Raw genomic sequence first — 26,909 nt, forward strand, 5'->3', positions numbered from 1 at the left:
TCCTTGTGGGAGGACGCTGCCTAAATAGAGGTGTAAACAGGTGCAAACAATAACGAAGCAGGTGAAACTAATGTGAGTGATGAAGAACGTAAAAAGACCGAAACTAAGGTGAAACAAAAACAGGAAGTAATGTCAAAATAAAAGCCGGACGGGAAGCAGCAGAACCGAATCATGACAGACTGTGGCCTGTAAGCATGCAGTAGGATCAAATTCAGCACACGGTCACCAACTGAAATAGGCCACCATATTGTAATTATTACAAGGCAAGATGGAGAGTCACAAAGCTCTTTTTTCCACCATTTCACAAAAGTGTGTCACGGCTAGCTAACAGATACTGACGCCTCCATGGACTTTGTGTTACCTTAGCTGTCATGCAGGTGGACAGCAGCCGTGTTAAGACGCCATCAACAACAACTTTTGTGAGGCACCTTAACCTTAACGTTTGGTGACATAATAAGGTTGGTTGTCGAGTATGCGCCTTGTCTACTCCTGTGACTGAGCTTTGTCTGCCAACAAACATCTGAATGCTGCTGCTTAATTGTGTTATTAGGAGAGATGATATATGCTGACCATTAGATTATCTTGGAAATTATTAGATTATACCCACTCAAGACTCAATCTGACATAGTTAAGTATAATAGTGGGGAATATTAAAGGACAGAAATTTCTGATGTTCATTGCTTACCAGCAAAACCGGACCATTATCCACCATATCATGTCATTTATGATTCTTATCATCTCAACCATACATCAGATGTTTTTGCCTGCTATGTGGGATCACCAATGCTGCACCTCACTAGAATATTCCAGCCGTAAAATATATTTGCCTAGTGCTTTGTCGAAAGGACTAGCATTAGCTTTCTATAAATACACATTTTTTTCTTCCTGTTAATTAGGTTGAGAAGAGGCAACACCATGGTGCTTCTCGCAGCTCTTGGTAAAATTAGAAAATTATTTTGATAGGTTAGATTGCAGCTGTTGAAATCTTGTATAATGTGTGATAAATTCCTTCTAATTGCAAATGTGGCTGTTCACATGGTAAAACCCAACTAACTGAAAATAGACAGTGAATCTGTGGGACACTTTAAATATAATCTTTATTACTTTATTACAGACATGTATTTCCCTGTGTCCTCTAGTGTGTTTGTTACATCACATAGAAATATAGATGTACATGTAGTTGTACACAGACATGTACTAGTGGAAGATTTTATTCAGCAGCAGCATCGGCAGCAGCAGAGGGAGCTGCTATAGTTTACTACAGCATAATCCCTCATCACATCTTTTCTCATGTACCCATCAGCAGCAGCATAATTTAGACATCACTTGTCTTTATCACTCAGTTTTACTAACTGAGAAACAGTCCAGGGTCTCTGGCTTCCCCTTGATGAGGCAGCCAGCAACTCTGGCCTATTTAAGACATGAAAATAGACAGGGGAGGAGGAGACACGTTTGCTGTGGGGGCCTTGTTTTAGTATTGCCCGCCCCTCCTAGACATCAGAGGACAGATCTGTCGGTGTGGATCAGCTGCTTGCATCCAGCCAACCCTTTCTACTGTCAGAGCGCTGCTTAATATTCATGAGAGCAAATTGGAAGACAGTCATTTAACTTAATTCCATGTTTGGTGAATTGCCTCCGGGCAGATCAGATCAGTGGGAATGCTTACTCACACAGGACTCCCTGGCCCCTAGTGCTTGTCGTCTGGCTGTCTCAGAACTTCTATCTATGTTACTTTCATATTCATGGACTTTGATATACAGCCAGATTTACTTTGGTGAATCAGGATTTTCAACCATTTGAATTAGATTAAATGAAAGAGAATATAGCTATACAGAGTATTTGAAATTTGGGTCATGTGCAGGTCGAGTCCTATTTTTAGCTACAGTGAACACAGAATGATCACATGCTTTAGCATGGCACACATCATACCAATGTTCCCATCTATATACCCACAGAGTAGCAATGGGAATTTGTTAAGGTGGAAAATTGCTTTTTGGTTACTGTGACTCTTGAATGTGAGCAAGCCAGGTATGATCTCTACATCCCAGGCAGACTTGCCCTGAGGGCACAGAGCAGAGAGCTACTTTAATTACCCAGGGTTCCTGCTGTCACATTGTCACTGTAAAGCATCCGGTGCCACGCTGCCATGCCGTGCTGAGTCCTCCTGCCGTTGCGGCGATGACAACTCAGACAATGGCTGTGCTCACTCAACACATGCAACACGAGCGCCCTCTGAAATATGGGCAGTTGAATCAATCCCACTGTCTCTCTGATTCTCTCTTTGCCTCATCTTGTTTGCTTTCATCTGTTCTTTTTTTATCCCATATCAGAGAGTGTTCATGAAAAAAAGCCAGTGGCTGCATTAAAGACGAATATGTAACAACAAAATGAAAGTTAAATAGACTGTCATTTGCTTCTCACATGACACTGGGACCATTCGCCTAACACTGCAGGCACATGGGGGATAAAAATTGTACTAACTTTATGTGACTTTTACAGGCCTCAAACCGCAGCAGCTTCTCTAAAAAATAGCTATTTTGTGAGTACATGAATGAAAATGTGATCTGGTGGCAGCGGTTTTCTTGTTGTGATTCAGCGAAGGGTCAGTTAGTGAATTAATCTTTTCTCGCTGTTTGTTCCCATTGGCATTGATTACACGTTTACTTAAACGAAGTGCCCCAGTGGCTCTGAAAGCACACTGACATGGTTGGTTACACCTCATTGAGTGATCAGCTCTATTGTGTGAAGGATCACAGTCCTATGATGTTACTGAACAACAGATGTTGTATGTCATACTGACCAGTATCTGTGTGAGGACATTACTGTGGCTGCTTCCCCAAATTTAAATAATAAATCATCAGAGTGTAAATAATGCCAATACACTTCAGTAGAGTTAACACCAGATTTCTGTCATAAATTGTCCACAAAGACAAAATAATATTGAAAAACTGACAACGGGTTACAGATTTTATTATCCAGCAAATTTACCTGGATAACGACACTGCTTTGTGTTAAGTAATCCTTTTTAAAAAATGATCATTGCCAAACAGTTACAATATGCATTTACAGTACTGTACAGTTATGTACCATAATGCATCATTCAACACTGACATTATGTAAAACCTAAGATTCTAAGGCAGGGTGGTGTGATTGTTGTCAATGAAAAGTAATGTTTAAAAGAGATTATTTACTATTATTTACAGGTTTACTGTCTTCAAAATTAAAAAACACAATAGGTTTAATCTAAGGTTTAATCTAATCTTGCAGCTTTAAACTATGTCATTTACAGTACATTGCTCTTGAAAAATCAAGACCAAAATTATATAACATGTACAGCTGCCTGTAGAAATGACAACCTGAAGACTACAAATGAAGAAGAATCATGGGGGGGCTGCTGCACTTTGAAAGTAGTTGTCAAAGTGCTATAGCAAAGCATGGATTTCCCACTGTCTTCTTGAAAAGATGAACTCTGACCTGTCTGCATGTTTAACTACAGTATATGAATTTGTACAGTAGCATGCATGCTCATGAAAGCTGTCATATGTGGCTAGACAAGAATTATTCAAGACTTTTCAAACTAAATACTAATCAACATTTCATTAAGAACTATAAATTCAAATAACTGTGTGTAATGTGAAGGGAGTGACTCATAATGGTGAATCCTGACTGTGCAGTTCCCCTCAGCTAAAGATATCAGATATTTCCATCAGGAGTTGGCAGAGACCAAAAACAGAGCTAAAAGGAGAATAAATATTTGACTTTGTCTGGCGGCCAGAAACACAACCCCAGATTAATGCTAAAGCTGGCCTGTTAATGCTGGATGTGTAAGTAAGCCATTTTATTCCAGATTGACTTACAATAAAAAGGGGATGTCAGATCATTACTAATGAATGATCAGCTGTGGCAGTCATTTTCATACTTTTGGCCAGCAAAACAGCAGACAATTTGTACTTACCTCATTATTGCAGATGTTTTCAACTAATTGTGACCCAGGAACTATCATTCTTACTAAGAAGTAACCCAAGGACTACTGTTATGAAGTCATTTAATTGTGAAAGTCACCTTGTCTTTTCAAAATTTTATATATTTGCATGAATCTGATTATTCACAATCAAGAAGTAATACATAAAATGACATTATTGAATGCATGGTTAGGGACCGCCTTCAGCGCAGTCGCAGATCAGAGGGTGCTGCAAACTACCTGTTTGAAAACTCCTGTTGTAGAGCTTATGAAACACCAGTCTACTAGATGTAGCTTTAAAAAGTCAAACTGTGGTCTAAAAATGGTAAATATAGGTAAATGTTAAAAGTCCATTATGCAGTTCCTTCCTAAATCAGCTGCATATACCCTGGAAACTGCTGCAGTGCAAAACACAATCCTTACAATGGTGGTAGTGAGTTACAGTATGCTAATATACGTATACTGTACATACTATAACTATGACAATAAGAGCCAGAGCCTAAAAAAAATTAAGAGACTGTGATACATTATAGCTCTTCTGCTAACCCAAAACAGAAACAGATTAAAAGAAGCAGCTTTTATCCTTCTTCCCTTCTCATGTCAGGAAACAAAATCACAGTCAATTATAAATGCATATAATACATTATTGAACAGTGTAATTTATTTCACCTTTGCAGTTGGGCTCATGAAAAATTATGCCAATTACTGAGTTCCTCTTGGGCAATGTAGTAAGTCAGCGTAGTAAGTAGTTAGGCCCTGAGGCCGTTTGTTTGGGGCATGACATGGTGCTGTCTGTGAGGTCTGAGGGGCTGATGTACATACCTGTGTCACCGGACCATTTGTGGTCTGGCTCCTGAGCTCAGTCAATTAGGAAAACGAGCACTCTTCCACCAGAGCCCATTTCTTCTTTAAATTAAATCAATCTCGTTATCACTAAGCCAGTCTAAACTGACTTGCTCTCTTGTACTCATCATATGTGAAATAGACGAATATCAAAACAGCCATGACATAAATCCTAATCCAATTTCTCTGATGCTTGGACAGAATAGAAGCCTTCCAGGAACCCACAATTCTTTTATATACTTCTCTCCTGATCCTTGCTATTGAAACTCTATAACATTCACAGTATCAATTAACTAAGTAACCAAGTTGTGTTTGCTGAAGTTTTTGAAATGTGCCAGTTGTCTCATTGCATTTTAAAATGAAGAACACATTATGTTGCTTTCTTAATTTGTGTGATTTTTGCATGAGTCTGTTTTTCATCATTTCCTCAAATTCCTCCAAACTGAGCATACAACATTATCAAAGTAATATCAGGCATTATTTTGCTACACATGACCATAATAATGCATAAGCCACATTTCCAGAAGCTTTTGGTATGATCGCCAGCATATTTCATTTTTCACACAACTCTCTGCTGGATGTAAAATCAATAAAAGCCTTGCATTTTAAAACCATGAGTGTTTTCAAAGTGCCTTCCTCTTCTCAATAACCTTGAGCACTATTCATGAACAGGTGGGGTTTGACCCCCCCCTCAGTAGCTCCAAACTGTATTATCAACAGAACACTAAGAAGATTGAATCCCCCCATGCCACCAGGAAAAAAGGCGAAGGAATTAGAATTTAATTTGACTTTGATGTATTATTTTCATCTTGCCTAGTGTCACAGACCCACTGAGACCCCAACACATTATCCCACCACATTTTACAGATACAAATTGGCTAAAAGTTTTTGATGTGAGAGGCTGTAGAGAAACATATACAAACGTTCCCCCTCTGAGAGCATATATACTACTTTTCATCTGCTTAACAAGCTGCATGTATGTATCTCTATGCACCAAAATGTGTGCAGAATCAGAGGTGCATTGTTAGTCATCACCTTGTACAATTCAGATAGAAGTACAAACAGTTCCGTATGGCAGCAAGTCAGGAATGTGCATTGTTAGCATTTAAAAGAATATCAGCCAACATGCAGAGACACAGGAGACAGCAGGCAGAGTGGCATAAAGGCAGGTAAACAAATATAGCCTATGGATTCAGTCATCAGACTGTCCTGCTGCGTTTGCTGCTGGCAGGCTGCCCTACAGGCCACATCACAACTGACATGCTGAAGGTGATTATATTGCAGTACCAAATTCTATTGTTGGAAAATATCCTCTTACAATAAAATTTATTGGTACAGATAAAAAAAATGTAAAAAGTGAAGTTTCTCAGGCGGTTTCTGCAGTTATACAGTACAGGGCATCTAGTGTTTGTGGAAGTTTACTCATGATGTTTATTGGCGATATCAGATTCGACTTGAGTTATAACTTTAATAACTACAATATTTACATAACCACTGCAAAAGGGCACTCTGGGACTTAACTTAGTTTAGGCCCACTTCTTTACTACTTCTTTAATTGCCTCTATGAGCTGTGTGTCATGCACATGAAAAACCTTTACACTATAGCCTGACCTTTCGTACATGTAGGTGGAAACCCCCACTAATGGTACAAAAAGTAACCCTTATTATCACAACCTGTAACAGCTTAATCTTTACAAGCAAAAAAGTGCCAAACTGGGTGGAAAACTACCCCGTCTGGCAACACTGGAATTAACCTTTATACCTTTCAGGAGCAGCTAAAAGAAAAACAGCTGTAGGTTTGTTGTTTCCCTTCACTTTGACTGCTGCATTTTAAAATTCAGCAGACATTGCAGTGTGCTAAAGATGCTAAATAGCTAGGCTACAGTTAAATGTAGGCACCTTGTTTGCCATTTAGTTATTGCATTAAAAATTCTAGATTTCAGCTATACCTTTATAGCGTTACTGTTGAAGTGTGAGGTGAAACAGTAGCTAAGATAGCATGTATTTCCAGCATGTTAATATTGCCATACTGTTGGCCAAACAACAAAATAATGACCCTTTCTAGAATTTGTGGGAAACTTGCCTTGCTTTTGCCACAAGCTAAGTTGTACCCATGTTTTACTCTGTCAATACAATACTCAACGACTAAATGTAGTGTTGCTGTGCTGACACACGTAAAACAAACAAACAAAAAAAACACCTTCCTGTGTTTATTTTGCTTATTCAGATTGAGAGAAGTATTCAGAAATCTCTGATAATTATAGAGATTATTTTGTGTTTCATCTCTTCATACTCATCATTAAAAGCTTTGGCAAAAAAAACAGTGGTCAAACATGATCACCAGACTTACCGCCCTTTGCTTTCCTCTTTCACGTGGATGAAAACTCCCCACAGTCTGTCCACATTATCTGAATAGGTTTTCCAATGCATACCTGCAATAGGCTACAGAGTTGTTTGCATTTCAGAAATGGTGCAAATGTCCAGATCTCCAATATGTCAGCACATTCTTGTAGAAAATATGCTGCAGTATAGATTTTTAGAGTGGTAATAATTTTGAATGAGTATTCCTGATTTGTAACAACAAATGAGTATTGTGTGAATGTGTGTGTTTGCGTACGTGAGCGGGTCACCCGAGTGTCTCATTACTGGCTGAAAGCTGCTGGAGCAGAGAAAAGGGTGGAAACGTCTGCAATTTGAAACGTTGTTAGGAATTTATGAAGTGCTAAAATGTTTTCTCCCAGGGGAGGGTCCGAGCCAGCTGCCAGTGCCACTGTAAGTCATTTATTGCAGAGACTCTGGGCTTGTCACCAGGCTGAGATGGCAAGGGAGATACACATACACAACTACTGTACATACAGTACAGCCTGAAATACAAAAATACAGACTATCTTACTCTTAAACACAAAACCTCAGAATGCAAACAACCATCTGCAGGCTTCATCACTTGGAAATCAAACAGCTGTAGATTACTGTGGCACTAATTAATCCAACATTGACATTTATTACCCTGCTCTCCTCTAGAGAATGGTCCCACGTAAACTGCATTTAATGTCATTCTTTTTACCTTGATGTTGGCTGAAACTGAAGCTTGAACTTGATCAAGGCAGCTGATCTTAATTCATAATTGATCTTCAAGTTTATGTTAATTTAATGACCCTGAGCTGCCAGGTATGGGAATACATTGATAAATCTGAAACTACCGGTTATATTTTGAAAAAAAGAAGCACTTACGGTGGATAACTTTAATGCAACACTAATTTGTGCGTTCTTATTTTTGCCATTTAAGTAAACGTGTTCATACTTAAGTACTAAACAATCTAAAAAGATGAACAAAAAGTATACTTTGCCAAAAGTATAATTTACATCACCTCAATGTTTCTGGTGCAGATTTCAACTGAGAGCTTCTGTATATTCCAGATGTTGTTTCCCAACTTTATTTACAGGAGTTAACCTGCGATCCATATGCAATTAGATAATAATAAGCGACTGCATAACCACATAAAGAACTTAAGAACAATGCTATAATTTGTTGCTAACAGCAAACCTCCTGTGTTTTCTCATTCCCAGTTTTCAGTGAGGACCTACATTCCAGCTTATACTTTGTCAATGCATCTTTGCAAGAGGTAGTATTTGCCAGCACCACAGGGACCTCTGTGCCCTGTCCGGCTGGGGGTGCGCCGCCTGCCTCGCTGCGCTGGTATCTGGCTACCGGCGAGGAGATCTACGATGTTCCGGGCATCCGCCATGTCCACCCCAATGGAACCCTCCAGATCTTCAACTTCCTGCCATCCAGCTTCAGCAAGCTGATCCACGACAACACGTACTACTGCACTGCCGAGAACCCTTCTGGCAAGATTAGGAGTCAGGATGTCCACATCAAAGCTGGTGAGTCTGTAAAGGAAGGGTCAGTGTAGTAGGGATGCAGTACTTGTACATTAGTGTGGTAGTGAAAGAAATAGCAGTGGTACTGCTAGTAGCAGTGTTGAGAACTAGAGAAAGATTGCATCAGCCGTGCAAGAAAATATAAAAGACATAACTGCAGTAAATGTGTGGGAAGTTATCATTTTTTTATTTATCCTTTATTTAACTGGGCGCAACCTAATTAAGATTAACTGAGTGACCCGGCCAAGAGAGTAGCAAAGGCTACAGCAGTAGATACAAGCAATGCAACTAAACAAATACAACTGACTTACACTACAGTAAACACAACATCCAGCTGTTATACGAATATGTATCATCTGCACATTGTTTTTAATGATCTTACCATGATGTATTACGATGAGAGACTTGGATCATGTGGAACAGTGTGAATGGGAAAATCACTTCTGGAACCAGTCTCCACCTCTTTTGACGTATAGTCCCTTTAGTGCTCTATAGTTTAGCAATCAGCATGGGGAATGTATTTGTAGACTGTTTTCTTCTGGAGGGGAATTTCCGATCTAAACTTTGTCAAAGTTAGCTCCTCCTGGCTTGTGTGGTCCATTCAATCCATCCAGTCCAGACTGACTCCAACCTTTGTTGTCAGAACAGCTGTCTATCTGTCAGCAGGACAGCAACCAGACAGCCTTCACCAGACTGACTGACAACAATCATTTTCTCATAGTCTCATTGGAAAAAACTCAGCAATGTTTTTATGTATAGACTTATTGATTTCCCTGGCTCACTACAGAGGGTGTGGGAAAGTGAAACCAATGACACCAGGAGTCAGATCATTCATAACAGATACCAGTGAAAAGTTTGCAACGCATAAATAACAGGGGATTTGCGTATTTAAACAGCTGTCTGCGGATATTGCGCTTCAGTAGAGGCATCAGAGAAAAAAAGGACTTGACGTATTAAAAACCCGGATGGCCGGGGGTGACGGAGTCGGTGTGGATTGACACATTTGATCGAATGGAAGTCTGTCTGTTTGGTGAGACGGGAGAGTGACAGACCTGCAGACAGATGTTGCTATGACAACATGGCGATGATAGTTTGCTTGTCTGCTTGCCACAGCTACGTCTATCTAGTATTTCTACAGTGACATTAGTGGAGCTTTCATTTTTATCACATGATACTCTTTATGGCACGTTGCTGGAACTGATTTAAATGTTTTTTTGTTTTTAATATTTATAAAGTAATAAAAATAATCAAATCATTTTCATTACCCAGAATGTAATATATATTATCTTGGTTAATATTTTGTTTATCTACTAAGATGTAGAGCAACTATAGAACAAAATGCAATAGTAGTATATTGTGATAGAGTCAACTCCCTACGCTCCCTACACTCCTGCAGATTTGAGCTCAGACTACTCACCCTGTCTGCCAGTATCAAAAAGAAATATACATGTAGTTGAGCTCTGTCATGTATTCATGTTTTTTCTTGTTTGTTAGTTTCACGGGAACCCTACACAGTCAGAGTGGCTGACCAGAAGGCTATGAGAGGCAGTGTAGCCGTCTTCAAGTGCATTATCCCTGCTTTTGTTGAGGCCTACGTCACTGTTGTATCGTGGGAGAAAGACACGGTTTCACTCAACTCAGGTAAGACGAGTAAAACACTTTCTGTACGGTATAACCAGGTTCTTCAGCACAGAGCTTTTGTGCTCAGATAAATCCAGGGACACAGCCTGTTTCAAATGAAACCTTATGTGTAATATGTGAAAGTAAAATGCCAGTGTTAATTTTCAAATGACCCATGGCATTTGTAACTTTGTACAAGGTATTAATTAGCACAGAGTGAAGCCTTTTTGTGCTCACCCTGGAAACGACAAATTTGTGAGATTAAATGTTTGACTAAGGGAGAGGTGTGTTGCCTTATTTTGGCCACTTATCTCTGCCCCCTCCCTGCGCTTTCCTGATCGGTCCTTTTTGGACACTGTGTTTCACTGTGAGTCATCTTCTTACCTGTTCACTGTCTGCTGTTGCTGGGACTCTGCAGCACTGTACAGTCCTATGCTCTCACTAGCCCGAGGATGTTGATAACTGTCACATTGAATCACTGAGCTTCTCTCTGCTATACACACTGCACCTCAGCCTACTTCATTTTGAGTCCAGCAAGGGGTAAAGTGGAGCAGTTTACATATCATCTCTGACCTAGTTACCCTCCTTGTTTCAATCCAGTGTCACAGCATGATAACGCAAGACAGCAGAACGTTCTGCGGGTTGGATTTTTACTCAAGTTAAATGGGATGCTTATCTCTTTGATTGCCCCATGTACTGCCCGCTGGCTGATTTCACTCCATACTGGGGCGTTCAGGGACCTGTAAGTGAGCACTGGATGTCATTTGACTGAGGGCAGAATCTGGGACGGTGTTTTGGTGGCATTTTAAATGTGTCTGCTCAAGCATGAAGATATGTCTTCTGATCCATGCCAGCGACTTGTTTACTCGAGGTTACTGAAGTTACTCGCTGCAAGCTGGAGAGCAGGCATATATACAGCATGCAGATGTGATTATGTTCAGCAAATGAAATGAGTCATGTAGACAAGACTCAGAGATGATGTTTATCTCAACTGCGGCTAGAAAAAAGTGTCCTTTATGAGGATAAAATGCTTTAACATGTCTCCTCTACACCTCCATCGACGGTTTGTCAGGTTGTGCAAAATCTAAGAAGTGAAATGTTTGCAAAAACACCTATGAACTTAATATAGTATGTATGTGTGCATCGTCTTTATATTGAAAACCCAATTATCACTTCTTAAATTAGCTCTTATACTATATACTACATATTATACTGCTGTATATTATTACCATGATGGCTTTTCTTTTTTTCCAGCAGGTCTTACAGCTCATAGAATATGCAGTGGAGTTTGATGGATTATATTGTATGCTCGGCATTGTGTTCAAAAGAACAATGATATTGGATAGCCCGTGTTTAGTCCAATAAGTATTGCAGCAGGTGGGTCCTGTCAAAGGCATGAGCACACAGTCAAAATCACTGCTGCTCTTTGATAAATATTTGATGGTAGATTCTGATGCATGAGCGGATTCACCTCGCACCGTTATGGAGAGGGTATGTGTGGAGTGAGGGTTAGACGGATGTGTGCACGCTCATGTTTGTGCATGAGCAAAAAGCAAGAGGGACAGTAAGGATACCAACACGGTTTGACAACAGCAACTGAAGGTAGTTTGCCTAGCCTAGTTTCCTCCTTCCATCCCCAATGCCTCTTTTCTTTGCTTTTTTCAGTTTTTCATGAAAGAAGACTGGGTCTCAGTGGACATAACATAAAGCTGTCCCACAACTGTGCTAAATTATTAATCTCAGCTTTTTGGTTGGAACAAGTGCATCAAGCGCACTCGCTACCTTTGCATTGTACATCAGAATGTGAGGAAGAACAGTGAAGTCTTAAGATATTTCTCTTAGTAGAGATACAAAATGAACCAGAATGATATTCTTGGATGGTGAAAACTGTGTTGTTTGATTGTTTAACTAATAGTGATTAACATCCACACTTTAGATTCCCCGAACCACATGTCAGCTGTGTTTACTGTATAGCATCAAGTGTAAATGTGCGTTGTAAGATCAGTAACTTGCATGGAGAGGGAGAACTGGCTGAAATCATGGCTGCGAATATCTAGTGATTCACAAAAAATAGATGCATAATTACAGACTAGGGCCTGTCTTAATTAATCAGCTGTGATTGAAAAGTTAATTACAATATGAATTACCTCTCAGAATGAGGACTGTTTAGTAGTCATTTGAAGCAGCCTGCTTTCAATATGAATGAGCACTACGCAAGCTCACTGGGTCCTAATGTTGCCACTAACATACCATTAACCCGTCATGAATTTTAAAATGAATCTCGCAGCACGAGCTTTCAAATGCCCGGCTCCAGTCGCTTCCTCACTGCTTTTGATAAACAATTGACGGAGCTAATAGAGAAATGAAAGAGGAAAAAAAGAAAGAGTAGAGTGAGGCGGGGAGGAGATGAGCTGTGTCCTACTGTGTTGGTGCCAGGATTTCATATGGTGAGTCTTTATTGCCACATGTGCCTTGGTGTTTATGTCTGTGTAGCTGTGCTCTTTTACATGTTTGCATGTGAAGTGGGCATGATTTTGAAAATGGATGGAGCTGGGATGGTGTGTGTTTTTGTATTTTTCTATCGCTACCTACTTTTTGTCTCACGTCATTCATGATATAAGGCAGTGTACTGAGCTGGGAGGCCTTGGTTGCAGATAAGAGCTTCAGCAAACGCAGTGCTCAGATATTGAATGAGCTGAAAGCAGTGTGTCACTGACACCTTGTGCTGTCATTTAAGATGCAGGAAGCTACGTATGTGTAGCACAATTAGAACATAAATTCTGGGTCGGTGGCATTATAGTTGTTTGCGTCCTCCTAATGTACATTAGTTCTAACCTATCTGCTTATTTCCTTCATGCTAACATGTACAGTTGTGTGTGTATCTTCTACATAATGAATTCTTACTTACTTAGATATATTATATTATTTGATTGACAATTAATCTGCCATTAATTAATTGTACAGTAATTTCAAGCAAAGATGGAAAAACAATGATTGGTTCCAGCATCTTAATGTGAATATTTTGTGGTTCTATTTGCCTTCTTTGAGTTTTGAGCTATTGGTCAAAGAAGATCTTAGAAGGAAGTTGTGATGGGTGATTTGCACTGTTTGCTGTCATTTCAAAGACCAAGCAGTTTATCAAGAAAATAATCAGTTAATTTATTGTCAGCAGAAATAGCACTATACTTCTCATTCAGAAAGCATATGTTTGAATCATTGAGTGCATTTTGCAAACATTAGATGACCAGGCTAAAGCAAGCCAACGCTGCGCCAACATGTGCAACTCAGTGAGAAGTGGGAAACGTTTGTGTACACAGTTTGATTTGTCTGGTTTTTATATTTGTTCATTTCACATCTGGATACCTTATCTATGAAGTGTTTCTTAGTTATTTTCAAGAGAATGTATTAGGGCTGCACGATTGTAGCAAAGCTCATAATCATGATTATCTTTGTCAATATTGAGAGCACAATTATGTAACATGATTACACACTGAGTTTGGAAGCATCATGCATTTACTGAAAATTTAAAAAACCTTTAACAGGGTGTTTTCTTGAACTTTAAACATGATTCAACTTGACATTTCAGAGGAAATGACTTATTACTCTATATTTATTTTACAAGTAGAGCTTTGCTACTTCAGGTTAACAGTATTGCCTGTCATAACCGAAAGAATCGTTCAGTCTGCTGGGTTCAGTAGGCACAGCCTCATGCACCTCTCTCTCTTTCCTTTTACCTCGTTCATAACAATTAGTAGGGATGGGATGATATGACTTTTTCTTGATACAATTCAATGTATGATATGGTGTATGCGATTTGATTCAATCATGACACAATCAAAAATTCAGTGACAGCATATGACTAGCTGCAGAATACTTGTACTTTACCCCCCCCCCCCCTTTTTTTTTTTCTAGCACTGGTTTGATTATGTAAAGATAAAGCAGATATGTTGATGTATGTTCTGTTAGGCTATATTATTTACAAAAATATGAAGTCACTGGTGTATTGAGACCACACCATATATATACTAGACAAAATGATACATATTGTGATGTTTTTGTATCAATACTGTATATTGCATTTCAATATACTGTCCCATCCCTAACAATTAGCTATTAGTTTAGCAAGCTCGCTAGAGATTACAAACTGGCAGTGAGAGACTGCAGGCAAAGCTGAAATGAGCACTTCATTGCACGTTTATGCTTGTTTAGCAGGTGTTTTTCTTAAATTGCTCTTACAGTACAATAATGTTTCACTTTACTTCATGTGCAACAAATGCTTACACTGTAGAGTGCTGAAGGGGCGTGCTGGATTTATAACACAAGACAAAACATGAGCATCGTTGCAAAATGTAGTGTGGAACAGGAATTTTATTTTCTTAATCGCTAGTAGCCAAAATTGAAAAAAAAATTTTATTAATCACCAGGGCCTAGAATATATATCATGATTTATATGTACTGTGTATTGATATTTTGATAGAAAATTACATTTGTGATATTGGATACTCCTTGTTGGACTTAGCTAACACTAATGGTAAAGAGATGAGTTAAGCATTTTTGTGTATAATGTACATATGGCATTTGTTTTGTACTGTAATATATATTTTAAAAACAATATCAAATGCTGACATTGTTTTGTTGTATTCACACTAACATGGAGTCACAGTCAGTAAATGCCTCTGCTTTTCCTTCTCCTGCTTTTTCTTTTTGCTGTTTCCTTTTATTTATCCTTCTCCTTTCCTCTTCATCCTCCTCCGCTGGCCTTGACTAACGGCCTTCTCTCCCCTCTTCTCATCTCATTGCATAACCTGCTTGGCACAGCGCCCCAGTCAATTTCCTCCTGCGTGGAAAATGCTGTTTTTTTATTTGCTTTATGCAAATAAGTCCATCCCATACTCACAGCATCAGTAAAACAATCTCTAGTTACATTTTTCACACGCATTCATGTCGGCCGCTTCCCAACTGTGCGCTTAGCATTTAAGTGATGAAAGTGCCTCTGCACTCTGGCATTCTGCGCACTCCCCTCTCATGGGTTCTTGTGAGTGCTTATAGAGACTAATTAAACAGTTTGCTTACTAATAGAATCACAGTTTTAACCAGCCACCAGCTCAGTCACTGGAATGTTAAGGATGCCTTCAAAGAAGTTACTGTAGGTGTTTGGTTTACAGGATCACTGCTCAGCTGGAATTTATCATGCCAGTGATGTGCCACTGCCTCCATTTTTCACTGAGATTGACAGTGAGGGCACTGAGAGGCAGGCAGAGACGGGTTGTAAATTCAACACACCCAAAGTCAAGCCAACCTTGAAGGGAGGGCACAGTGGTAGAAATGAGCTTGGTAGGAAAGAAGATGCAAAGAAAGGTAGAGGAGGAGAGTGCAGATTAGAGGAAAGGAAGCAGGAAAAGAGTTGGAGAAGTGAGAATAAGAAGGAGGAGATTTAAAAGGTAGAGAGGAAAAGAGTGGGTAAGGCTTTTTTCTTTAGTAAACAAGGGGATGTGTCACATTAGCCACACAGTCTTTTCCCTCTTTTTAGGTCTTTCCCACTTTCCTTCCTCATTTTCTCTTCCCTCGCTCTGCCTCTCTTCCTCATTCTACATCTCTTTCCAGATTTCTGTCTCTCCTTCTTACACAAACATGGTTTGTTGATCTTGTTGTCAGGGGGCTGGAAAATGGGTCATGGCTGAAGCAGGAGTGTGTGATCCTTGCATGTAATCACACAGCAATTCAGAGGAAGATCTAGATATTAATATATACATGTTTGTGTACATGTGTGCAAGTCCTGTATACTGTGTTTGTGGGTGTGTGTGTGTTTTTTTTTTGCGTGCTGCTCCACCCATCCTGCAGTGAAACCCTATGAAAACAACACAGCCTATCATTTTGCTCCCCCCTCCTCCCACACAGATCAGCACTTAGTGAAATGCTGACCCTTGTCTTTCACTGCACCCCTTTTCCCAGTGCACTCTCACACAGCTGCCTGAAAGCTAAGAGAGGTGGGGTGCTTATTGTCTTTACAGTGTATGTGTGTGTCTGTAATGATGCAGTTATTGTGAATTTATTTTCATTTAAATGTATATTCATTGTCTCTACATGTGAGCGACGATGTGATATGATCAAGTAGAAGGCACTTGGGGTGGGGGGGTGTCACAGAAAAAAAGAACAAAGACAAAATCAATAGTCGTGTGCATTAATCACACTGCTGCCACAGAAAATTATGGGAACATGAGTTGAAAGATGCATTTTGTGCATTTGCAACAAGGGGAGTTTGGGGAATTGGAAGAGGGTGAGACAAGACCCTTTTAGCAAGAAGTGAGGTTAAAGCAGAGGTAGCTTGGGGGGGGGGGTACTGTCCTGTTTCCTTTTGTAAAAGCATAAACCTACTGTCTTTTGCAAAGCTCACTTCAATATAGACCCATTCAGTGTTACTTTGGGGATCTTTGATGTTACCATGTTCCAAATATCTGATTACATTCTTATGTTAAACCTTTTTCAATGTGTTTTGTTTTTGGAATTTAATTGCTCACATTTTCAGTCTTTTCACATCCTCCCTCAGCTAGGAGGATGGCCATTTTGAAAGAAGAAATCCTAGCTCTCCCTTTGACTTTCTGTTTGAGCTGTTGCTGTTTGAAGTCTCCATCTTAGCTGTGATGAAGGCTTGAGGACGTGATACATATTTGATAAGGATCGATAGAATGGTTACTGAGACAGAGATGGAGGGAAATCAATCTTGGACTGGCCTTCCCAAAAGCATCTTAAAACTAAGGTCATCTTTTGAGCATCCTTCTGGCTCAGCAGCTGAGGCACATACTTGTAATTTGTGGTGCAATATGATGCAAATTTAAATTCTCCCTAGCTTTTACATCCTCTTTTATAATACATCAGTAGAACAATCTAGTAAAGCAGAAACATGAGAAGGGCTGTTCTCTGCTGTCAGATGTGTTTAATGCTTTATATAAGGTTTAAGGCATGTACTGACATCATAATCACTATGCACATAAAACAATAAGGCAATCTGTTCAGTGACGGGAGAGTGAGCAGCAGACAACGCTCCGGCACGGTGGCTGTGATTCCCAGCTGATACTCCATATGGACAGACCAAATCAACAACTGTTGAAGCGGACACTCTTCCATCAGTGTTTACTAATAAACAGTAGCAATATGGCAGCCATTAGGCTGTTTAGGCAGGGAGTGATTAGGGTCCTGATGGCTGGGACCACTGGGAGACTGAACATGCTCTCATCTTTAATAGGCAATTTGGCTTTCTGTGATGGGGATGCCCTTTTGTTTACAACTTGGATTGAAGAAAGAAGCTTAAATAAGCACTGTTTTGCTAGGGTTTGCAGTTAGTAAACTGCAGGAGTCTGATTTATAGTAATGCCCTGAATTAGTTTGTGGGGTGCCTGTGTGTCACTCATGCATTTGAAATTGATTCAGACAAACTGTAATACTACTTTCAGTTTAACAGGGAATCTTTGGCAGTTTGTTATGGAATCAACACATTACTGGAGTAAAATTATGACTGTAAAATGTATAGACAAATTCACTGCCGTAATGGCGAGAGGTTACTAAAAAGACTTGTTCAGAGAAAAGTTAAGAAATATGGGAATGTAGTCGAGTGAAGCTCAGTTAGTGGAACAAGTCCATCCTGCCAGAGCTTATGGATTACTGTAGAGCAACACTGTTGAAAATGGAGTGGAGCTGGGCCAGAACTAGCCTGGCATCAGGCCAGGACACAGATTAGTAATAACCATGGTGAGCTAATTACATCTGGAACAAGTGATTAATTTCTGTTTATAAACTCTCCTGGATATGGGCTGTTGGACGACTATGGCTGTGGAGGTGCAAACCCCTTCTCTTCATGTGTCTATGTGTGTTAGTGACAGGTGGTGTGGTTCATGGAGGAATATGTGCGCATATGTTCCCAGCTGACTCACTGGGTGCAGGGGGGAGGTACGGAGGCAAACTGATGTGCTCAATCACATCCCATAATACAGCAGTGTCTGATCCCATCTTAAAAGTGACTGATTAGAGTAAAAAGGCACTTAATAACTCTAATCTCTCTGCTGACCTAATACGGATTTTTTTTTCCTTGATTTTTTTTTCTCTCTCCCATTTTCCATTCAATCAAGGATTGGTCTTATTCTGCTCACAGGGTGGTAAATCTGGAAAAATACATTAAGTTACACTGAGCCTCTTAAAACTTTCACACAGAGCCTTGGTGTCTGCGGCCTCATGCTGGGCACTGGGCAACACTGATTAGACATGATCATAGTTTTAGAACACCTGCTGGACGCTAATCACAAGCCGAGATCTAACTGGGTGCTTTTCTCCCAAAAAACTATATACATTATAAATGTGTCTCAGAACGTTCAGCTGCACTCGGGTTCAGTTTGCTTTGTCTTTTGAGTCTCTGAAGGGAGCTTTCCAAAGTTTGAAATAATAACCCTGATAATGTCACCATTGTTATCTCATCTTGGGTTTGGTAGCTACAGATCTTACTAGAAAGCTTGTATATGAAACTGAAGGTGTGGAATTACATGCTGTTGAGAGACATGGGCGTCAACCAGACAGAGTTTCTACTGAAAGATGTTAGTATTTGCATTATGGAAAATGTAGGCTCCATTGTTTTGGGGGCTTGATCCATGCCAGAAACTAAAAGTCAGAATTTCTCAGCCTCTGCTACATCAATGTTGATCATTATCTTTTTAAGCTTTTATCATCCAGTGTTCCACTTGTGGGACACCAGCACTATGTAGAACTTTCACTTTAATCTTAGGTTACAAAGATATCAACATATATCATACTGTATGCATTTAGAAGCTTTTCTGTTATTCTGGTCATTTTCAAAAAGAATACAGACATAAAAGTTAATACATGTACAAAGCATATCCAAAACAAAACCTTAAAAATATAGTTTCCATACCTTTACAATAAATGTCATGTAATAATTCTTCTAAAAAAACAAGGATGTAAAGATCAAGATACAAAATTTGTTGTAAATTAGGCTGAACTCTGCAACATTATGGCAGCAAAATGAGGAATTAATCTTCCCCAACTTTATGGAACACTAACACTGTACTCAAACTGATTTCTAAAGTGAACGTTTGGATGCGGTTGAAGCTACTGTATGTAGCTGTATGGGGTAGGATTTATATTCAAATTAACTTACAGATGCTTGTAGTTATTCACTCTATCAATCTATGATTGATAATGGGTATGTTGCTCCTAACAAGGCACATTTACAAAAAAATCAACAATATACTGTATAACTGAGTAAATTGGAAACATAATCCCTATAAAACCATCAAAAATATTAAATTCATGCACAGCCTTACTGCATCATATCAGTTATGGTTGACTTCTCCTGTGATTCTGATGAATCTTTCTCCAGATTGAATCCCACAGTAGCAAATGTCCACCTGACTTCACTGCAATGTGACCCTCTATCTGTTTCTTGATCTATGAGGCATCAGGCATCATTATTTTTCTTCAAGGCTCATTTTCTCTCCTCTTGCCTCTTCTTTGGTATGAGCCATGAGGACACACTCAGACACACGCATGCCGGGTATACTTGCAGCCTGTCATTGACCTCACCTTGTACAATCAACAAATAAGATCCAAACAACACTCATTCTCCCTGCAGGGTCTCCGGTGAATACCAGGGGGCTGGACGGGTGACAGGCATTCAGTTCCTGTCATAAGCTCATTGTTTGTCAATGAGCTGTGTGTTCAGTGTGTATTCAGTGTTTGATACATACATCCTGCATCCTGTCTGTGATTGTTTCTGAAATATACAGTAAGAGGATGTATCATGCATAAACATTATCAGAGGAATGATGTAAATCTCTAGCTTTGTGCTGTGAGTGTGGTCAGTGAGACTGTCATTTGACGTCACAAGGTGACGACCGCAAGCAGAACGGCCTTCTGACAGACACAGCCTGCAATCTTCACATCAGCGTAGGAGTTGAGCCAGCCAATCAGAGCCAAGCGCCCATCACTGCACACGCTTATCACCTGCATGCAGCTGCTGTTGCCCCTCCAAGGGGAGAGAGTGAGGAGGATGGAGAGAAGGGAAAGAAAGAGCAAGAATAAATGGTATGCCCAAGACAGAGGTGATTTGTTTTGCGTCGTAGCACATTTCATTCCTGCATCTTTCTTTTATATGATTTCAGAGGTGTTCGTTTCGAGACATATTTTCCAGCTAGTGTAATCCACTTTTATCATTTAGGGTGAATGGAAAGAAAAACCATTGTGTTTGTTTTGATTAGTGCTGCATCAGTCCGGCAATAGTTAATGTGATTCAGAGTAGAAACGTGCATTGCAGGCCTTGTGAAATGAGAAAGGGAGCGATAAGCTCAATCTGAATTGATTTTCCTGTTACTTTCTGCTGTACTTGAGTTTCCATGGCAACGTGGTCAGGTTCCCTCGGCCTCCTAGGGCAAGTGTAATTGTTGTCTGTTTCTCCCTGCCAAACTCTCAATTTCTCTCTTTTTCCCATTTCTTTCCTCCATTTTCTCTTAACAATGGAAACATGGTGCACGAGATTCTTCTTAGACTTTTCCACAGTTGGCAAAGGTAATATTAAACAGTTTCACCAACAGATTTTCATGTTTGTTGTAAATGAATTTTGCAAGGCTGGAAAGATATGGTTTAATTCTAGAGACTGTAGTTTTGTTTCCCTTATTTAAAGAGTGTTTTAATGTCTAATAAATCTGTGTTATTAATTGTTTGGTCTGTAGAAGTGTCCCAAAGCCCAGAGTGACATATTGAAATATTATTTTGTCTAACCAGCTGCATAAAACACGTACATATTCAATATAGTCTAATTTAGGACAAATCATCATATTTGAGAACCTGGCCATGGAGAATGTGTGGTGATTCTGTTGACAAATAATTATCAATAAATTTACACATTTTAGCTCTTCACTGGTTCAAAGCCAGGTCTGTCAGAGGATGAACTGTGTTTTAGTTGTTTTATGATGCTTGTGATGTATTACTGTATCTGCAGTGCTAGTCAGTGCATTGCACTTTTGGCCATATACTGCAAAAAATCTTTGCAGTTACAAAATATCATGCTGCCGTTTTCCCAGGCTGATTGTCGTAGCACAAGATCTGCTGAATCACATGAAACTGCCACACTCTCTCACACAGTGCCATGTTGACTCAGGACAAGACAAGTCTAAGATTATAATGAGAAAGGGTTGAACAGCACTTGGTTCAAGATGTTTAAAATGTTCTGAGCACATCATCATTACAGTGTCACAGAACATGTTTATCGGATTATGGAAAGAAAATCTGTATTAGTTTTAATGAAAATGTATTGCAGAAATTTGAACATTATGAAACCGCTGTGTCCCAACTTTTGCCAGGATTTGATCACACGCACAAAATGCATGCAGGAGTGCATATTTTAAACAAGGCCTCATGGCCGACAGAAACAGAAAGGCAAAGGGACCAGCAGGAGGAACTAAGTTCGCTGCACATACAACGATGTCTGGTGAACTCTTTCTTTTCAGAATTAGATATTGCCGGCTCTCTTTTTGACTTTAGTGATACACTGCTGTGTGCATACGAAGGCATTCACAGCTGTTTGGAGCCTAATGACTCAAAGAGGCCTTGCCTGCTCAGCAAGAAGAGATGGAATGCATCTTGGGCCTGCGATTAGGACTGCTGATCTAGAAACATTTACATTATGGCTTTCAGGTCATTACAGAAGGAAAATGGTCAAAAGGACCCAGGTGAGAGAGCCTAGAACAGCACTATGATCTTCAGTGATGTACAGTGTATTACAAACAAAAGACTGAGGAGGACAGAAAAAGTTTGCCTGCTCCTCAAAACATGCTGATATCAGACTGAAACTGGATTATTTTTATGATTTGACAAGCTAAAATAATTCAACATTTGTAATGCAAAACATGGCATCATGCCTTAGTGTTTACAGTATATGCGACTACATAAAACCTGAGTGGATATTTTTACCTGGAAATTGTTCTACCTTTGCTCTCATGGTGCATTGCTCTGGATTGGGAAGTCAGCTGCTTAAAGTGTAAATGTGTTTTGCGCTGAGTTTCGAGTAAGCTTCTGTATCTGTGATAGCCTTGGACCTGTCCCAATCTGCTGTGTATTTTCTTGCTCCAGATCAATGCTAATTAATACACATCTCCCTGAGGGACAGCTGGGGGCCATGCAGAGAATCAGCGACGCCTTCATAGGCTAGGCTTGATCTGGATCTTAGAAGGGAAAGAAACCTTCAGAGGTATTTCCATACAGGAAGTAGTCGGAGCAGTTTCCCTGCTGCTGTGAAGCATCAGTCAGATACTAAGGGTCCCTCACAGATGCCAAGTAGAGAGTCGGTGCTTGTCCAAGGGTGTTATTCTTGCATGCTGACTGGTTTGTAAAGTGGTGGGCGCGCCTTGTCTAATCACATACTTTAATGCAAATCCAGTTCAGATGAAGTTCAGCTGGCCTCCTGTTTCAGCAGCTGTTTTCCAATAAAGAGACAACACCTGACCATAAAGGTGAGGACACACATTTGAATGGCACAGAATGGCTGATCCTGTACATTGAGTACAGTATATGAGACCTGCTGTTTTATTGTTGTTTTCTTCATGCTGTTCTTTCCTCTCAGCATCCCCCCTGAAATTCAGTGTGAAAACAAGTTTAAAAAATGAAATGAGAAGACATGTTTTGTGGATGCCTGGTGGATAGATGGGCTCTGCATAACCAGCAGTTTCCTCTGAAGTAGAGAGAAATCTATTTGCTTGTAGAAGCTGCTTGCATAATCCTTTAGTTACACTTGCCAGCTGTGAGCAAAGATGCGGCACTGTGGGATTTGGCATGAATGTCACGGGGAGGACAAAGAAATGAAACTGATAAGTGTTTGTGCACAGGGTCCTTTGCATAATCCAGGATAACTCATGATCTGAGTTCTTTAAAACCATACCCAAATAGATGTGGTGACAAGCCAAGTATGTTAATGAGAACATACTGTTTGGAAAATTTGGTTTGTCCAAAAATAACTCAAGTCTCTGAGCTACTCAGCAGTCAGAAATCAGGCTCGATTTGTTTTTGGATGTTTCATTACCTTCAAATTTTGATTCAGAGATGCGCTACTAAAGGAGTGATGTTGATTTAATTTCAGAGAGAAGCCGTTACTCTGAAATGCACCATAGGTATTCTCATGGTCATTCTTTGTGTGTCACGTTTCCATTTGAACACTGCAGTCCAGCCTTGTTTTGGTTGGCACCCATATGAAAGAAATTCATTCATCTTGAAACACCTCTCTTTCACTCAGCTGCATGTCCTTCTTTCCTTCTATCTCAGTCAACAGTGTGCACAGCAATAAGGAAAAACACATCATTCAACAGCTTTCAATACAGCTATCCTTTCTCTCCCCATCTCTCAGTGTGTTTGCTCAATCTCCTCTGCCCTGGCGCCTGCATTTTATTCTTCTCTCAATGTGGTATCGGATGGTAATAGACAGCTGCTGACAGCTAGCATGAAATGCCAGCATGCTACAGTGTGTGGAACCCATACTGTATAATGCACCTCCCTCTCATGTCCAGAGTGTAATAAAACAATCTCAGATGTGAAATGTTTGCATATTTTCCAATAGTGGCAGTGTTGGTGCAAGTCTTTTGGTATATTGTGATTTAATCCATAATTTAGATCCATCACATCCCTAAAAGCTCCAATGTAGTAAGCATCTTAGCTTCTTCTGACTTCTTTACTGTGGCTGTGGTCCCATGCCTATGTGGTCTTGATGACCACGTGGATCACTGAAAAACGATGAATACAATGCTGGTTATGCAGAAAAGTAATTTCATAAAGCTGCTGGGCTTTGCAAAATTTAGCGAACTTGTCAAACAGGCAAATAGTTTTTTTTGTTGGGGACCATTTTTAGCTTGGAATAATACACACTGTGGCACTAGTGAGCATTTACAGGTACTGTAGCAGGATACTAAGTATACTCAAAATACACTAAAAACAAAGTAACAACAAAAGAGGTTAATGGCACAAAGAAGTAAGCTACATCTGGCTCTGACTACACAGGCAATACTTAGATCAACTCATTGTTGGATTTAGTGCTTTAATGGGATTTATTGATGATAAAAGAGTGTCCTTTAAGTCAAACACTGTTACTTCAAATGATTGCAACAGTAACTGTAACTGCAGTTGTTCCTAACTATTAAAGTATCTACATATGTCTAAATTGAAGTGCCTACTGTATCAAGTCTGGGTGTTTTTGCTCTATGAAAGGTTCTGGCCAGGCAGCATGATGATGGGGTGGTCAGTGCTGTGACCTCACAACAAGAAAATTCCTGGTTCAATCCTCGGCTGACTCGTGGCCTTTCTGTGCAGCATTTGCATGTTCTCCCTGTACCTGCATGGGTACTCTGGCTTCCTCCTACGGTCCAGAGACATGCAGCTTAGGTTGATTGGTGACTAAATTGCCCCTAGGAGTGAGTGTTGTTGTTTGTCTATGTGATAGACTGGCAACCTGTCTAGGGTGTACTCTGCCTCTCGCCCAATGTCAGCTGGGATTGGCTCCAGCCCTCCCACACCCCTTTTCAGGAATAAGCGGTATAGAAAATGGATGGATGCAGATGTTTTCTTGACTTTTGCAATATGACTACCAGGGTTGTCCGTGGCCTGTGTGTACAGCATGTTGTTATGCCCAGATACCATTAACATTTTATTATCCAGAGGCAAACAATAGAAATGTAGAAATAAGGGCCAAGTCTCTGCATCCATGAAGACTAAAATATTGATGTGTTTGTGAGGTAAATGGCTCTAAATCTGAGCGAGAGGGTGAAAATGGTCGCTCTGAGGAGAGTGAGCAAGGCGGGGAGGGGGAGACATCACTTGTAAAGCTGGGCTCTGAGGGGCTTGAGTGCATAATCAATGAAGTGAAGTGTGTGTTGTATCGGTGGCGTCAAGTCAACTTCACAGAAGCTAGTCCTATTTTTACAGGGAAGACAGGTCTGTTGCTATGGCTCTTTGAGAATGTCTCCTGCAGCTTGGAAAAGACAGGGAGCATCCACTCAGGGGTCATGTCACACCTCCAAAGTGGACAGAAGAAAAAAGATCAGGCGAACTGAGGCGACCCACCTCTGCTAGGTGACAGATTCAATTGATTATTGATGAGCTGATCCATTATACGCTAAAAGGAATGTATTAACACCAGCGGAAATAGATTCCATACTCATTCATTTCTTTTTAGTGAGAGATATAAATGCAATGAGACATATCATTTGATCAGAAACCTAAACTCCAGACCATCACGGCAGTGGGTGCATTTAGGCTTTGTCTCATAGAAAAGAAGACGTCTCGTTTTGTGGAAAACATTCAGCTAAATCAATGCTTACATGGACAAAGTAACTGTACAGACAAGATTACTGTTCTCAAACAAGTCAATCAGATTGTCTCTGGGCTGTTTTTTTATGTCCAGATGTTGGCTATTAGACGTCAGATTAGGAAGGGTGTTGTTGGATTAGCCAATCCTGAGCCAGAACCATTTTAGATTAGATTATAGTATATGGACATCTGGATTGCTGTTATGGCTCTGCTCAAGCAAAATAACATTAAGTCAGTGGTCCACAGCTAGACAGTACACAGACTGTAATCAGCAGCCAGGCAGAAGGAGGATGACAGCATTAGGTCATAGATGGATGAGAAATCCTTTGATTTTACAACTTCCCAATTACAGTATGGCAACAGACTGAACACCAAAAGCAGTGGCGGTCCTAACTGTCTGTATAAAGTCAAAATTGCGAGGCAGATCAGGAGATGTGTTTGTGTGTGTGTCATCCGATTGCACAAAACCCACAAACTCTGAGCTGGTGTGTGTTTGTGTGTGTGTAAAGAAGGTGATCAAGCCTCCAGTGCAGACAGCGCTGTCTGCTAATAATAATGGTTATTTTCTCCTCCTCTCTCTCCCTCCCTCTCTCTCTTTGCTCAGCGTTTGTGCCCAGGCCTCCTGGCAGATAAATGTGCAGAGATTACACCTTCTAATTGGTGCTAGCGGCTGTGGGTCGGTGTAGTTTAGTGCTGTGTAATCTGGTTTTTTGGTTTTTATGCAGTGTGATTTGTAGTAATGATAATTGACTTTAGAATGGTAAGTTTGTATTATGACAGTAAAATGTACTAAAGCATGTAAACCCATAAGTACATGTGGTCAGGAGAAGCTAAAAGAGTACATAAAAAGTGCATTGCCCCCATTAGTCATTGCTTTCCCATGAAACTGAACTTAAACCTCCTAAGAGCAGCACCAAATCTACATTTTTTAGTGTTAGTGCTTTTGAACTGCACATTTAGATATTTTGAAAGTCTAAACTTGAGAAATCTGGGTCCTCCCTCAGTAGGGATCATTATTTTCCAAAACCAAATCAGATGTGCGGCCTCGGCCCACTGCCTATGTAAGCACTGACTGAACACAAGCACCCATTCAATGATGTCAATGTGTATTGTTTAAATCAAATACTAAGTAAACAAGATTAATTAAGAATCTGACCAGACATTTGATGCCAACTCTCATGTCTCAACAACTGTTGATATTCTGTGCTACAGGCACGTCTCAGTCAGCATCAAGACATTTGACATTCAATCC

General features: G+C 40.0%; 1 protein-coding gene across 2 annotated transcripts in view; it reads left to right on the top strand.

Moving 5' to 3' along the window:
- Nucleotides 1–26,909, top strand: part of dscamb (Down syndrome cell adhesion molecule b) — a 130,738-nt gene that overhangs the window by 13,039 nt on the left and 90,790 nt on the right. For both annotated transcript variants that reach the window (XM_020600281.1, XM_020600282.1), the window contains exons 2-3: nucleotides 8,372–8,689; nucleotides 10,181–10,327. In XM_020600281.1, coding sequence (XP_020455937.1) covers nucleotides 8,372–8,689; nucleotides 10,181–10,327 — 465 coding nt within the window. The remainder of the gene's footprint in view (nucleotides 1–8,371; nucleotides 8,690–10,180; nucleotides 10,328–26,909) is intronic.

The sequence above is a fragment of the Monopterus albus genome, unplaced genomic scaffold (assembly GCF_001952655.1).
Source record: "Monopterus albus unplaced genomic scaffold, M_albus_1.0 scaffold46.1, whole genome shotgun sequence".
Taxonomy (NCBI): Eukaryota; Metazoa; Chordata; class Actinopteri; order Synbranchiformes; family Synbranchidae; genus Monopterus; species Monopterus albus.